Source organism: Necator americanus, chromosome III (assembly GCF_031761385.1).
Source record: "Necator americanus strain Aroian chromosome III, whole genome shotgun sequence".
NCBI classification, from domain to species: domain Eukaryota; kingdom Metazoa; phylum Nematoda; class Chromadorea; order Rhabditida; family Ancylostomatidae; genus Necator; species Necator americanus.
The window spans coordinates 6,600,609-6,617,800 of NC_087373.1; the positions used below are offsets into that span (position 1 = coordinate 6,600,609).

The 17,192-nt window shown below is 38.7% G+C and overlaps 1 protein-coding gene across 3 annotated transcripts; it reads right to left on the reverse strand.

Annotated features, from left to right (window-relative positions):
- Positions 1–277: 277 nt before the first annotated feature.
- On the reverse strand, positions 278–5,269 carry RB195_008778 (uncharacterized protein; the record flags this gene model as incomplete). 3 transcript variants are annotated; one of them, XM_064195439.1, is made up of 7 exons in its annotated part: positions 278–481; positions 2,049–2,162; positions 3,742–3,870; positions 3,950–4,207; positions 4,881–5,014; positions 5,101–5,166; positions 5,242–5,269. In XM_064195439.1, 7 exons carry the CDS (start codon positions 5,267–5,269, stop codon positions 278–280), a joined length of 933 nt encoding a protein of 310 aa, XP_064046584.1. The 3 variants fall into 3 exon arrangements, with proteins under 3 accessions (XP_064046584.1, XP_064046585.1, XP_064046586.1); XM_064195441.1 differs by lacking the exons at positions 5,101–5,166; positions 5,242–5,269 and having other exon boundaries at positions 3,950–4,014; positions 4,904–4,985; XM_064195440.1 differs by lacking the exons at positions 278–481; positions 5,101–5,166; positions 5,242–5,269 and adding an exon at positions 1,002–1,076 and having other exon boundaries at positions 3,950–4,014; positions 4,904–4,985.
- Positions 5,270–17,192: the final 11,923 nt, after the last annotated feature.

The following is a 17,192-nucleotide window of genomic DNA, read 5'->3' on the forward strand; positions in this document are numbered from 1 at the left end:
AAATTTCTTCACTTTATTTAAACCGGACACAGGTTCCACTTCGCCTCATAGATGCGTTTTAATGTCACAGTCCTTACCTGAAATCCTGTTCTCGAATCCGAGTACGGTTTGTGTTAAGGGGTTGAACACTGACCAAATCAAAATCTGAGCAAAATTTTTCATTTATTTACTAAAATATGTCACAGATACCATATGGAACAACATATTACCTGACGGATAATCATCAAAAACTTGATCTAAAGAGGTTAACCCAACACTTTCAATGGAATGCTACGTTCTACCTTAGCGATGACGGTATGCCAGGATTCATTATGGATGGTGATGATTGGATAGCGAATATATTTCCCGTATTTTTACCGGAATTTATGGATTTCTTTTCACCACACTTCCATCTCTTCCATATTTCAAGCCGTAATTGTTGACTTAAAATAACGATACTATAAGCATTCACCGTCATCATAAAAAAGTAGTAGATGTCGAACTGAAATAAACAGTGAAAATTGAAGAGGAAAATAAAGAACAATATTAAAGTAAGGCAGGTAATGGAGTATACACAGCACCACTGACAAATGTGGTATCCTATAATTAATTTTATTTGAAGAATCTCAAGAAGGAACAATATTGATATAATGTTCAAGGTATGCATTTCGTTTTTCTTTTAAGTATGAATGATAATAATATTTCAACCTTTCCATTTTCACGATATTTGTAGTAGGTTCTTGTGATGTTTTCATAAACAATCTCTCGTATACGATTATCCAACCGAATAATGGGAAAAAAACTATGTGAAAGCATAAGGCTTGGCTCTACTGAATAAACATTTCATCAGGCCAGCTTAATTAGTGTAGGAGAAAATAGGTTTCATTGTTAAGACAGAAATGTATAACATTTTAAAGATTGTGAAACATGTGAATGGTGCGCAATGAGCAGGATTTTGATCAAGGATTGAACCACTTCGGATTTACCTATTTCTCCATTCACAGGATGTTGGTCTACCCAATCTACTTCACAATGATCCCGAAGAGGTAATGAGAAAAATTACCGGAATACAACAAAATTTTCCGCAGGTAGTGGTTCTGCAGACAATTTCGTATATGAAATACGTATATGAAAAAAAAAACAATAAACATAGATGAATAGAAGGATAAGGGATAAGAAGGTCACTGGCGTATCAATCCTTCTGGAATGCGCCAACGCGTTTTACTGCAATTCGTAATCGTTGAGGTTTTTTTGTAAGCCGTGTTGGCCTATACAATACTTGCGGGGACTAGGCAATGCATCAAATCAGTTTTTTTTTATGCTCCCAGACAGGTCTGGTACCAATTTATCGACCCGGAGGGATGAAGGTTCTTGGTTTGCACTAGGGCGGTTTCAAACCATCGACCGTGTGGGTACAACGTACCTCTAGCCAACTGTCCCACTCTCGTCTCAATGAATAGAAAATAATTTGATAAATAAGTATGAAAAATAATATAAAAAGTTACATAAAATAGAAAAACAGGTGTTAAAAATATAACATAATAAAATGTAAAACAAAGATCAAGCAAAAGTAATTCTGGCCTTCACAATGATTCGCGAAGCAAAGCCGATGTATCAAATCAGTAATTTTAAAGCCTGAACAAGCAATTTTGTCGACGCCGAAGTGATGAAAAGCTTGGTTAGCAGATGAAGGTAAAACTGATTAAACTGGAAAATTTATATACCACTAAAGAAAACGAATAGAGAAAAATAGATAGATAAGAAATTTTTGTGCTACTTTCGAATTTAATGATACTAAACTTAAGCTCCTTCAATATTTTGCCACGTATTCCTACCAGAACAATCTGTGAACCTCATAATTCAAGCACTTTTCGCAGGACATATTCCTATGACTGAATGAGGAGAGAATATCGCAAGAGACTATAACTAGCGAAGCTGTAAGGGAACATGACTTCCAATTGTTTTTCTTTGCAAATTTAGCAATTTTTTCGTCCTCAAATCTAAAACGCTTTAGAGTGCTCTGATAGCGCTGCATAGAATCTTCGACGGAAAAAATCAATCCAACTTACTTGAGAACGAAACCAATTTACGAATGAGTTGTCGAGATTCAAAATAAATGAGGCATCATAAAGTGCTTCCATTAGATTCGCTGGACAACTTATAATAGTTACCATAATAAGATGCTGAAAGATGAGCATTTATGATGGGGATTGAGATGCCAAAAAAAATCCCATTGATCGAACGGCAATATTAAATTGAGATGGATTTTCTTCGTCAGTTATTGGGGGTAATCTGTGGTCATATCCACACCCTAACTTTCGCCCTTTCCCCTTTTGAACCATCTTCGAAAAGAACGTGTTCCTCGTCCTGAGCTATTCTTTTCTTTTTTAGGAGCGCGCACCCCGAAACTGACGCAGTGTAGAAACTTGATGGAAAGCATGAAGTGGTATGAACACTATAATATGAAATCTAAAAAATCAATACTCTGTGAAATTTCGAACCTTTCAAATGCAGCGTATCACGAAACTGACGAGGTTTGGGTCTCCGTGCGTAAATATGGAGTTCGGAGTGTAGCTTAAAATGGATATGAGCCCGACCACCCTCAATTCCCCCTAATCGTCCTAAAAACACAGCGTGGGAAACGGCATTCCTTCCTACAAGGCAAGCTTGAACGCGTCACCTCCGTGCACGCGCAGCATCCGCGCGCGAGCGGTCGCGAATCAATGAGGGCTCCTCAACCGCCTATTCATGTAAAAGCAATGAATAGCGTGGTGAGAGGACCGGAGCGTGCAGAAGGAAATGCGTTTTGACGTACCTCGTAGGAAAAAGTGCCGTTTTCAGTACGACTAGGGGAAATTGAGAGGGGGAAACGTTCATAATCGTGATCTACACCCCGAACTCTATGTTTTCCATCAGATTTCCACACTACGTCAGTTTCGTGATCACGCTGTTTTTTAACAGCTCATGTTAGACAAAGTCATTCACATCGACGCAAGAACCCGGAAAAACTTCTTCTACAATGTTTTGTAAGATGTCACACTGTAATTATCGATGAAAATAGCAGTTGAGATAGTCTTCGCTTATTAATAGCCATCAATTCAGTTAGTTACCGCAAAAAAAAAAGAGATTACGTCTCAAAAATTACCAACTAACATCTTTTAGATACTGTAGTTGGTTGTACCAATTTAGTCTGACTGTAATCTTTCAAAATACAAAACCTTGCTCAGAATCTATTAAAACTGAGGACCATTACAATTTATATGCTCTTACTGTCATACATGAAGGATCTAATTGATATTACAGTAGAACGCGATTACCGAACTAATCGGTCGTACGCTTGAGTGCATTCCCGTCAGATGTTGAAGCTTTAGTTCTGCAAAACTGTACCTCAATACCTGTACCTCAATCTTAAACTTTTTGTTCTTTTTTTTTCGGAATCAGATTCTCTTTATCAAATAAGAAACAATCAAATTGATTTTGTTTCGACTCGCAATGGAACTCAAAAATTTGCATCAGCGAAGTCAGCTGAACTTTAACTGAATTTCAAAGCATGGAGCTCAAATTGCGCCTCCAGAAGTCTGACAAATACTCTCAGTTTAAACTATACTATACTCAGAAAATCAATACTCTCAATTTTAAAACAGTGATACGTTCATATCTTCAAACAATTCTATCGCAAAAAAATAATAATAAGGACGAATGAAATTGGATGAAAAGCTTTAGACTAATTTTATCCACATTTTATTTAATAAATTCACTTACCATTTCAGAACGGCTCCGTCGATGATATCTTTTACTTTGCGATCGTATACAAAAGACAGTGATGATAATAAAAATAACATTTACAGTCTCGACAAGGGAGACTACAATCGCTCCCATCATCCTGGTGGCCTGAGATGTTAAACAACAAGCAACACTCCCATGTATGTACAATTTTTCTCATCTGAATTCTTACTGAAAATTAACTCACATATGTCTCACGTTCTCTTCCAATCAGCTTCCATCCTTCCGCTGTTGGCTTGTAAATAAACTTTACTATAAATAGTTCTGTGTAGGCAACATATGATACGATAAAAATAGCAAATAGTATGCAATTTGTCTTCTTTTCCGCCCAGAACTGAAGAGATTGGACGACGAGGAACTCGTTATATAGTTGGAAAGGAAAGAATTTTATCCGCCATATTTTCTTTTTTTTTTCGCTTTTCTTAACACTCACTTTTTTCATTGCCTTCATTTTTTATTAAACATTCATATACACCCTCATATTTCAAGGAGGGGGTATAGTGCAGTCGGTAAGAGATTCCACAGTGGCTGCACAATCGATCGTTAGTTCGAAACCACCTCAGTGTCAACTAAACCTTTCATCCCTCAGGGGTGAATAAATTGGTACTAGACGTGCCCGGGAGGACAAAAAAAAAAACACTGAGAAGATACATCGAATAGCATGCGTTCATAAACTTCAAACGATTCTGAATTAAAGTCGAACGCGAAGATGGATCCCTATAGGTACGGGGTCAACTCCATGCTCACTGTACTTTCTTTATTTTCTTCTCTTCCTTAGTTTTTTTTTCTTTTAATTTCCTATCTAAATGTGGTATGTGAGAAAGAAAATTTGATAGAAATCATATTTACATCCACACATGCGCTGATATATTTACAGGCTCTATTTGAGTTACAAGAAAAGAAGAAAAGAAGAAAAGAAGAAAAGAACATTTCTATTTCTAACCCCGATTTCGTTCCAATGCTTCAATAATAAAGATTTGGAAAAGTTGAAATCGAAGTACTTCTCAATGAAATTGTGACTTACGTATGGCCGTACAGTATCAATTAAAACTCGTCAAATGTGTGCCGAACATATAAATTAAGATGGTAAAAGTATTGAAAAGTTGAAATCAAACTACCTCTTGTTGAAATTGCGGCTTACATGTGGCCGTATATCGATTTAACGTCATCAGAAGTGCGCCGAACATATGAATTAAGGTATTCGTTCCGGTCAACGCCATCATGACACGAATGACGGGTTCAAAACCATGTCCTGGAAAACATCGAGGTAGCGCATTCTTCAGCAATAAGATCAATTGTAATGAGTTACTAAAGGAACACATATTCGCTGTATCGTACCGAATCCGAGCTTGAGATCCGCCCTTATCCATTCCTCTGCTACAACTGTCATAATGTCGAATATCCCTGAAAAAAGTGTGTTTTACACTGAGTATTGAATCTATTGAAGATAGCATCAAAAAAAGTCCTTTTCGAACCTACCAGTGAAGATAAAAATCCGAAAAAACATCGATTGAAACGTCCGTGAGTTCGAACGTATCATTACGTAAAGGATATACGAATAGAAAATAATGACCGATACTGATATCACAAAAAGTGGATCTACTATCACACGAAAAATGCTTGCCATTAGTCTAAAATAGTAGCTCGAAAAAGATAACAGAAGTATGTATTTATTGAAAATCTAACTACTGAAAGTAGGGCGGAGCCTAGTCAACTGTAGCTAACACTTACAAATTACTGTTTTTGGCTTTCAAAACAGCTACAAGTCTCGCGTGAGAATGAGATCTTTGATTGTGGGATTCTAGGGAGATACGGAAAGCTGCTAAGATATATACATAATTACACTCAAAATTGACTAGATTAATGGCATCACTCCATGAATCTGGGGTGGTACGGGTTTCAGGTGGGTTATGTCTATACGGTGTCGAAGATTGTGGGTAAGAGGGTAATTCCGTTCATTTCTTCCTAATTGTCGTAAAAAAAAACAGCCCGGAAGGTGCTTCGCGCGCACAAGGCTGGCGCGCTCCAATAGAACTCGTTGTCGAAAATGGCGCCCCGAACGATCGATGCCGCACCTTCTGGACCGTTTCTTACGGCGACTAGGAAAAAATGATCGGGATATCACCCTTTTCTGCAATCTAAGATCTCGTATGACCTTTGACCATCGGAAATCCATATCACATCAGATTCGTGGGGTGATGCCTTTAAAACGGCAATCGATTATGAAGGATTCCATCAAGCTTCTTCTCCATGACAAGAATTGCTGTACGATTCTCCTAGACACAGAGGATTCTAAATCTGAAGAAGTCCTAGCAGAATAACTGCGTCTGGCCAATTTCACGCAAGTAGATAATTCCAATTTTATGGCGAGACACGTCAGATCTGCTTCTGCCTTGAGATCCTAGACAATTCAAGAAACGGACTCTCTGTTTCTACTGTGCCAGGATGGGAACGGTAAGGAAGTTCCCAGCGGATTTTGGAGCATGCCCCGATCATTCCTCGGCAGAGCAATCAACGATGGTGCATATCCTAAAGAAATGCACTTTTGTTGTTTCCTAAATAGCCGACTCTGCTTACATACCGCTAATCACACGCTCCATCATCGGCTACGAGACAAATCACGAGCTACTAAATTGTTTTGAAGAATCAGACACATTCACTAGAATTTCGTGATGTGAGGTGATCTCAAATTTGTAATCATACTCGAAGAAAGAGAAATCCTCATATACCATATGACTAAAGATGTATCTAGTAGCTTCAAATTACAAATATGAAGATTTTTGTTGAAAACAGGAGACACTTCAGCTTTCAAAAGCAACAGGGATGAAGATTATCATTATCCTGTAAGTAGTGTACCAAGTTCCTTTGTAGCCTGATTTATTTCCGGACAGAGGGAACTACTATATCTCAAATCTCTTGTAAAAAAAAAGAGTTCATATGACAAGATTTCTAGAGTTCCTGAAGTTGAAACCTGGATAAGATTCGCTCCTCCTTTTCTCTCTTAGTGGACCACCACACAAAATATATTATTAAGTAAATTGTTTTTAATTTACTCAGTAGTTTCGACAACCCACAAAATTATTCTTTACATATTTCCTTATAACTGTGTAGTTCTTCGCTCCTGTATATCCAGAATAGCATCTAATTACTCACAAAGAAAAGAGGTTTGGAGTCTCATATTTTAAGGGTGGATCATTTCGCCTCTACCTAGACAATCCACCTTAAATCAGTCTCCTTTGAGGCTCCTCCTTGCGGAATGGAAACCAATCCAAAGAAAATAATGTTACAATTAGGATCAATTAAATATTAGCATGGAAAAACTAAGAATCTAAAAGATGGACAATGAAGTCGGTTTTCTGCGTCTCCATGAAACGACTGGAGCGTGGCTTCATCGAAGTATGTTTCTGTATCCCCCGGCACATCCACAGGACACGTAATGTCTCGGAGGCATATGCGGAGACTTTGCCAAGACCCTCTTTAACCCTTTTTCCCCAAGAAGAGAGTCCCGGGGTATTCTCTTCCTTCTCATGCTCTTTCCCTTACCCTTGCGAAGATTTCTCTTTCTTCTGGTGTGGTTACAAATTTGAGATCACCACACATTAGACACATTCCAATGAATGCGGTTCATTTGTGCGGTTCTCCGAAAAAATTTCGTACCCCGTGAATTATCTCTTAGCTGGTGATGCAGCGTATGATTAGTGGTAGGTAAATATTTAGGTAAAGGTTAGGTAGTCGTTCGTATAGGAGTTTTGAGAAACATGGAACAACGAAAATGAAATTCTTTAGAATATGCATCATCGAAGTGATATCCACACTTTCAGAAAGGAGAACTATATTGATGAATGAACTGATAATGATGATAGAACTTGATGCGATAGTCGGAGCCGGTGCTCTGACCCCCTTCACTTTTGAACGGTTGGGGAAGGGACCTCCTTCACTTTTAAACGGTTGGCGAAATTGCCCCCTTCACTTTAGGACGGTTGGCAAAAGGACCTCCTTCACTTGAGGAGGGTCCGGCTTCTCCCTATCGCACCTATGCTTTGCGCCCGTGTCCCAACCTATATCTCCGTGTTGGCACGAGCAACATTCACACTATTCGCTTTGCAGGTGCTATAGATAGGCAAAACGTGATCACATCATTCATTTTATATTATGTTTAACTTTTTCTTGGTTCATTACTCTATTAATATTATAAATAACTACTCATTTTATTTCTTTAGACTATTTTTTCATGTATTTGCGTGTACTAATGTACGTGTACTTACACAAGATTCTGTGAATTCCTTCTTTAACAACGAGCTCCGGAGGACGTACTTGCAAAAGGTTTTTTTTTGAGACTCTGTTCGAGGGAGGAACGAAACGAAACTTTTTATTTTTGCTTCTTTTTCTAGAGGACGCATCTCCAGTTTCTCCACAGCAGAACTCGGATCAGAATATGAAAAAAATAAATCAGAATGGGTGAAACACGAAGAAAAAACGTGCAGAACGAAACAGATTTTCTCATTCTTATCCCGGACTGTCGATTTATCGTACGTCATGCTTAATCCGAACATTCTGCAATCATTCTGGCATGTTACTGGTAATGACATTCATGAGTGCACTTTCTATAGTACATTTCTCCAATATAATCACATTTACATATTTGCGGCACAGAGGGAGAAAGACTTTGAAATGAGCTGGAAGGCACTGACTAGTTTGTTTCTGAATACCCAATCGCGTAGATCCAAAAGATTTCCAAAGAACTTGAGATACTGCATGTTTCATATCTGTCACTTTTATCGGAATTATCAAACAGAACAAAAAAAAATCGTGTTTGGATCTCGATGTTTGAAAAAAATGTTTGTCTGTATGGAGACAACTGGTGAAGGTTGTTTTATAATGGTTATCAGCAAGAGAACATGGGAAAAGTAATTAACAAATAAAATCAACTAAACCTTCGCCCTAAAACATCGTTATTTAGAGAAGGGTTCATAATTAATGATAGGATTAAGGGGGAATTAGCCTCGATTGTTCAGAGTTGTCAAAATACATTATCCACTTATGTAACAGTACGAATTACGTATTCGATAAGAAACGATAACGATTATTATTTCAGATATTACAAAATCCAGTCCGAAGTGCGCAGATTAAGTACGGTATGATGTATCAGAGGAAAGAATTTGCTCTAAGTATTTGCTAAAGAACCAAATTTGAACAATTTTTAAACTGCCGAAATCCACTTATTTTATTCCCACAAACACGCCTCTCCAGCAAGTTTCCTCTTAAAGGCATCACCCCACGAATCTGAGGTGGTACGGATTTCAGATGGAGTATTCGTAAACAGGATCGTAGATTATGGAGAGGGAGGTGATTTCGTTCATTTCTTCCTAATTGCGGTAAAAAACGGTCCAGAAGATGCGGCACGCTCCGATCGAAGTTCTTGTAGAAAATAGCGCGCCGGAACGCTCGAAGCCTTATTTTCTGGGCCGTTTTCTACGGCAATTAGGAAAAAAGACTCACCCCCTCTCTATAATCTACTATTCCGTGTAAATTTTTCAGTGACCTTGACTGCACTACAAATGAAATCGTGAATAACGCAAAATTTAGAATTCTCTTAATTCCCTTAGTAATTATAGTATATATTCGTCAAACATTTCATGTCTCACTCACAAGCTGCGTAACGCTATCAAAAACTGCTTATGACCCAATAAAATTAACTGGAATGTTATGTTTTAAAGATAACCGTAGGAAAAGGACAGTTAACAACGGAATTCTACAGAAGCAACAAGAAAATAAGCAACAACAATAAATGAACAAATATTGCAACAATGCTCAAATTCTTTTGTGAAACCTTATAAACAAAAATAAGAAAAATATTCATGTCTCTCTTGAACAGAGAACCCATTGGATCACTCTTGCACGTGATCCGGACAAATGGAAGTATTACTTCGATGTAAATTATAAAGTATTATAGCACCTACTGGAACGTACCAGACGTCTCTCGCAGATTGGAACATCAGGTGCATCGCAAGTCCACGAGAATTCAAGTATTGTTTTTCTTCTTGAGGCGTTTGGTTGAATACAACCTCCAACTAGTTATTGAGACCATTTCCAGAGCCTGCAAGCGTTACCATGCCTTTTTTTCTTAGCTATTGAGTTAGTAAAAAGTTCAGCAAAGGAGTTCTGTATATTCTCACTAGAAATGCACAAATACACCACGTTTCATACACTAAAAAAACAGATAATAAAGCAAAGCCGCTTTCCAACATGGAACATATCGTGCTAGAGGGTTTCACTCAAGAGTTGTGTAACATATAACATACCACAGTAAAAAAAAAACTATGGGTGTGAGATAAAAAAAAAATCAGAGAGTAAAAAAGAAACGAAAAAATGAACGCATTTATATTGAAAGTGTTAAAACGCGAATAAAAGATGACCAGTGATTTCTAAACCGGTAGGACAACAACATTCCACTAACTTGTCCTTGTGGTCTGCGGAGCAGAGCAGTCTATATAAATGCTCAAAGAGGTTTATTTAAGTGTTTGAGGATCTTGTCCCGGAGCTGCACTAGAAAACAGTCGTACACAACCTACTCCGGGCGCTGTAAGGTTGACGTATCCTACACTACAAGCTCAAGTGAAAACAAAAAGGAGAACAGATTGAGTGTTGGTTTTAAAGGCATCACCCCACGAATCTGAGGTGGTACGGATTTCAGGTGGAGTATTCGTAAACAGGATCGTAGATTATGGAGAGGGAGGTGATTCCGTCCATTTCTTTCTAACGTTCTTTCTAACGCTGGCGCGCTCCGATCGAACTCTTTGTAGGAAATAGTGCGCCGAAGCGCTCGCAGCCGTATCTTCCGCGGCCAGTTTTCTACAGCAATTAGGAAAAAATGGACGGAGTGACCCTTCTCTCAATAATCTACGATCCCGTATACGAATACTCCACCGGAAACCCGTACCACTCCAGATTCGCGGGGTGATGCCTTTAATAAATCCGCTTGGGATACGCGAAAACTTGCTAAAATTCAATTCCGAAACGTTTTAGGTGAACGAACCTATGCGCGACGTATACAATGATCTGCTAGGGCCAGAGGAGTCACTGTTTTATCTTTTCGACAAGATAGGTACCAATCCATCTAAAAAGGTATAAAAGAATTGGCTGGTTCGCGCACGCACAGGGGGAACCTGCACCGTTGTGCTATCCCTACTACTCCTACTCACTAATTATTGTTATGAATTCGACATTCCTACAACATCTCTTTCTACTTTCAGCAACTACCGTATTCTGCCGTCAGATATGTCAAAAAGTTTATCAAGAAAAAGTTTGGAACTGCAACTGCACTTCTTATCTTTATTCTCTTGTTATAGAGATTTTGAACACCATAGAATGCTGACTTCTATACTACTCATTATAGCAGCTACAGTTGGGTCAAAACTATGTATGAAGCACGGTGCAGTTGCGCAAACGGTTGCAGTTCGAAGCGGCGCGGTGAAGTGGCGGCGGCTGAAATCGACCCGGGACCGTCCCGAACTGCACGGACGGATGGTGCCAACGAAGGTCCCACCTCGATCGTAGCCGCTTGTCCCACCTCGATCGTAGCCGTTTGTCCCACCGTTCCGCTTCGAGCGCAGTCGGTTACTTAACTGCCAAAGCTTCATGTCGTTTTGATCCCATCATAAAATCATATATTCCTAGAGAGATCTCAACACTTTCAATCCCGTTATATGCTGCCTTTAAGATCAAGTTTGGACCGAAATATGATAAAGAATGCGGAGGCAAAACCAAAAGGAAAAAAAAAACAAATAAAAGACGGAGGAATACACTTGTTGATTCGATGCAGGAACATGTGGATACATACGAACTGGTAGGTAAAGTCAGCAGCATTAAACCAACAAATCCACAAACCTCTTACAGAAAAAGCAAAGTTCTGAATGGATAAACACTTCCATAGCGAAAACGATGAACGTAAATTTGAATGAAGAAAGAACAGACGAGAAAAGTCGTGACCACCGTGTTTCCAGCCTTTCTCGAATATTCTGCGTGAAGCCATCAATACCTTATTACTATCGGAATCAACTGAAGACGCCTTATGCACGAATAAATTGCCTCGTTCAGAGAACCTTCTCATCAAGACGTTACTGCCATCCCAACGGTAGTATTTAAATATTATGATTTTCCTGGCTACTTCATTTCAGGATCCTTGAGATATTTTGTGTTGATTTAGAGTGCAGTCGCAGAACATTTTTTCTAAGGTTACATGTTCTACTTTTAATTGTTTCACGTTGAAGACCACCATTAAACGTATTGATAAATAAATAAATAAACAAAGCAAATGAACCAGTAAATTAGTCCTATCGTATTGACGTTTGCTAACCCTTCCCAATTTATGTAGGAAAATTCCTCGCCAGAATTGACTACTCTAGAAGCAGCTATGCACTATTATTTCTAGTAAAAATTTATGTAAGAACACTTCTTTGTCATTTCGTAATTAGTTTGCTTGTTTATATTTTTTAAATACGTATCGACGGCATCCTAAATACATGGAAAAAATCGACATCCATATTCATATCTAACACAAGTTTAGAAGTCCATTCGAAAAAAAAGTGGAAGGAAAAAAAGAACCGAAAATAAATCGGAATAAAAACCGGAATACGAAAAGGCTGATTTGGTGTAAAACATGACGTAACCACATTCGGAGCGCACACAGCATCGTATCGATATAGACGGATCAAAACGACCAGAATCTCGGTGCAGCTATGTGAGCGATCATATCCTCGACGTGACGCAGTGCTATCGTGGTGGGACCCTTACTCATCTATGCAGTCCGATTGCAGAATGCGAAGGTTTAAATCCTTAAAATTCTCGATTTTTTAAAATAGGAGATGTAGCTGTGCTTGAGTTCTTGCAAAATACCCAGAAATTTCTCCTCGATGCGTTTACTTCAGAAAAATTACATGAAATATAATACTTGAACCAAGCACGAAAAAGCTACTGATGTAGAAAAAAGATTTTAACAACCATTTTTGAGAAAATAGAGACATCACTGGGACTAACCTCCTGCTATACCATCCCACTTCAAGCGCAGCCGCTTACGCAATTGCACCACCTTTCAGAGCCCATATTCAATACATAATAGAGTCAAAACGACGTGAAGCACGGTGCACTTGCGTAAGCGGTTGCGCTCGAAGCGGCGCAGTGGAGACGGTGGTTGGAATCGAGGTGGGACCATTGCGAATTGCAGAAATGAGTGGCGGTAGCCTTGTATCCTTACACGATGCCAACCGCGCCGCTTCGAGCGCAGCCGCTTACGCAACTACACCGTGCTTCACGTCGTTTTGACCCGACTATATTTGTCCTTTGGAGGAAGAATATAATGGAGACAAACCCATCAGTGACATCTTCTTTCAGCCGTGCTATCCAATATTATTCCACTGACACGAACTCGCTGCAATCACACCTCGTTGCGCGACCTAGCCGTTTTTTCCAGAAATATTTCAGTACTGACTAGACGACTGGAAACGTATGTGTCGAACAAGGGCACATTTCACCGCTACAGCGTATTTATGCAACTGGAGGAATATCACTGGATACAGGCTCAGGTCCTTTTCTCTCTGGTCATTCAGACAACAGAATCATGTTCGATAAACTTTAAAACAGCAGCAAAAGAGAGAACAAGACCCGGTTGAATTCGAAATTAAAATAAAAACAGAAATAAGTTACAGAGAATACAGAGATTGTATTATGCATGAAAACTGCATGCACACGACCGAACTGGTCCGAGTGATCGCTGTGCGAAATCGATTGGGGCAGATCAAAAAGAAGATGGAAGAAGTGTCACGCGGAGAAACAGCGTGCGTTGCGGCAGAAGCGTCTCCTTCACTCGACTGAACACATCCGGTATCGTTCCTAAATATGGCTAATCTTTTTAAATGCTACACAAATAGTTATTAACATTGTTATTGAAAGTCAAACATAAACATGTATTTCTATATTTTTCTATATTCTATATTTTTATTTTATATTTTATATTTTTATGTTTCTTTGACCCTTCTTCTGTATCCCACTCGTTCATCAATGAGGGCATCGAACGAAGTCTAATAGTGAGATCAAAACTACACAACTATTCATTGGCTCTAATTCTCGTTTTCGAATATTCGAATAACAATCGAATCTTTTGGAGTATCCGCGTGGCCAACTTCTACTGGCTTTTCAAGTCATTAGAGTTCTCATGTTGCGAATATTTTAAGTTTTTCAGTAATTGCTTGGAATTCTTTGTTTAACATTTAATACATGCGGGATCTGAGTTCTCGTCAATCCGGTCTTTCCGGGCTGGAACGCTGAGAAACTCTTAAAGACATCACCCCACGAATCTGAGGTGGTACGGATTTCAGGTGGAGTATTCGTATACGGGATGGGAGACTACGGAGAGGGAGGTGATCCCGTTCATTTCTTGCTAATTGCCGTAAAAAACGGCCCGGAAGATGCGGCGCCGCACAAGACTGGCGCGCTCCAATCGGACCTCTTGTACAAAATGGTGCGCCAAAACGAGTGAAGCCGTATCTTCCGGGCCGTTTTTTACGGCAAATTGGGAAGAAATGGACGGAATCAGCCACCTCTCCACAATCTACGATCCCGTGTACCCCACCTGAAATTCGTACCACCTCAGATTCGTGGGGTGATGCCTTTAATCCAGTATTAGACACACGTTCCCGCATACAATTCTGAACTATCGAACAGATTAAAATCAACATAATGAAATACAACAACTCAGCCGATTCATCGCATTAATCCATAAACATTCACTTCACATCCACGTTACCCATACACGTATGTATTGTACGTACGTAATGTTCAATGCTGTGTAATCGCACTTCGATCAACACGACCCCAATTGAGCAATGCAAATGACGAGAAACGTTCCCCGTTCGTCAGCAACGCTCAATTCATTGTTTCTCATCAGTTTTTCACGATTCTTGCCTACTTTTCCGTTGAATCGTCGTCCCACCCCCACAACTTTGCCCAACGTATCTATCTCGAATTTACAACCGAGCCGCACCTTCAACACCACTTTTACAATACGGTAATTTTACAGTCTGTGAACGTGGAGACTATGTTATCGCTAACGTTGCGACGTTCTGGATATCCCTTCCACATTTTTTTCTCCTTGCTTAATACTGTACATAAATACTTATTAAAAATTGCAAAGGTTCAATTACGTGCTGTTTTTTTTTCTAAATAGAGACGGGTGTCGCACACTTGGTAAGAAGTTCCGCTGTGTCTGCACGATCGGAGGTTCGAATCCGAGCTAGTGCCAACCAATTTTGCTTTAAACTAGGCTCACTTGATTTCCAACCACACTTTTTTATGAGGGGAGGGGGACGACATAAGCATTTCCAATTATCCAGGTGTGTTAAACCTCGCACAGCGGTTTCTCGCTTCGCGACAAAAACGACAAGCGTCGTGTTTTTCTTTAAAGGACTTCGTGACGGGACCCAATCATGAGGTCTGCCTCCTTCATGTTGTGTGTATTCACCTTCGTGGGACCCAGTTCTTGTTTAAAACCGCTGTATTATTAGGTTAGTTTAGTCCGAGAAGTTTGTTTTCAACGTCGTCAATATTTTTAACTCACAACAGCCTCAGTCCCAGATCAAAAATCAATTATTTGTCGTATGAATGGGCGAAGACCATTGAGTATTCTGGTGATTGATCTGTTGATTGGAATACATTTTTCGTTGAATAAGAATAAAAATAAAAGTGTCTGTAAAGTAATAAAGAAACTTACGGGACAATTTAGTAAAAATTATATTTATATATCATTTTATATATGTATAAGGATCATATGTATTATTACAGTTTAGCTACGTGTATTTGTTCCAATGAGCAAGAAAATTATACCGCGTATTCTAGGTCAGCTAAATAAAGAGGCAGGAAGTTTCCCTAACTTTTTCGGAAACTATCGGTCTCATACCTAAATTTTCAGATTTTTTACCTTAATATTTATGCCATGAAACGTTTTCAACATTCCATTTTCATCATCGTTATCAGGAAAAAGTTCAACTTCCCTGAAATCCCATAGATATGTAGGTCCGCTTGACAAAATGACCGCTACCAGTAAATTGTTCAGCGTACATAGTTGTATTTGTTATAATTTTTTGTTATTTGAAATCGAATGAGAAAAACTCGTTAGAAAACTATCCTCAGGCGAAAAATAATAATAATAATAAGTAATAGTAAGAGTAATAGAAAAGCATGTGTCTTTATGCAAAAATAACTACGGAATTTTTTATGGGATTTTAAAGTAGTCGTTTTTTATTTCCACAACAAAATCGTATATTGTAGCCTCGTGACATTCCAAACTACCATTATTCACGCGGAAAAATACTGAGAAAATTTGTATTCCTCACTTTTCTGGAAAATGAAAGTACACGTGGAAATTTGCTTAGAATGAACATCAAATTCCTCACAATTTACAGTAAACGACCCTGGATTTTGCTTTGATATTCTTTTTTTTCTTGAGATTTCTACAAAAATCTGCACTTTCGACGGGATCCTTGCTGAGGCAACGAAGAAGGAACCCAGAAGAGAACTATAGTTTACTAATTGATAGAAATTGGGCATGTCCTGGCAATAAGTGGCTGCCATCTCGTCCACTCTCGGACGAGATCGCAGCCAGCTGAATGGTTCCTGCCGGCAACAGGCACCATGTTTAGTTCTCATTGTGACAGTGAACGGGTGCCAGGGGGGAAAATAGCACTTTTTCCGTCGACTTATTATTATTTACCTATTTTAGTTATTATTTTACTTTATTTACTTCACTTATTCTTTGCACTACTTTTTCTTTGCTTTGAGTTATCATTGTATTGATGCCTGTGCTCATTGTCTCCTTGAGAGTTCATTTTTCTCGGAATCTAAGGACGTATTTCTGGTGGACCGACATCCTTGAGAATCTGAAGGAATCTTTCAGAATCTAAGTTTCTTCGATACATTTTTCAAATATGATAATTCAATAAAGCTAAGAAAATATGAAGAAGCTTATTATATTTATATTTATTTAATATATTTGTAGTTCCGCAGCACTTTCAGCAAAAAAAAGGTGTTGAACAAGGCAAATATTCATGTTGAATATGAGTTCGATTGAGATTACCCACCGTCACATCATGAGCATTTGGGGTGATGAAAATTAACCCAAAATCTCAAAGTTTTTCAAATTTTAATTCTCTCCGAAATCTCGAAGTTTTTAAAATGTTTGATTTAGTAATTTTTCAAAAAAAAATTTCAGATAAAGGGTGATTTTTCCCGAAGATAAAATCAGTCCATTCACGGAGAAAATCACTCGGTTCGTTTAAGTCGACGATCCGCCGATACGCTCCACGTCTACATTTTGATGATTTTGAATCTAATGCCGGGGGAAAAAAATATAGAACATTATCTTCTCAGCATTTCAAGTC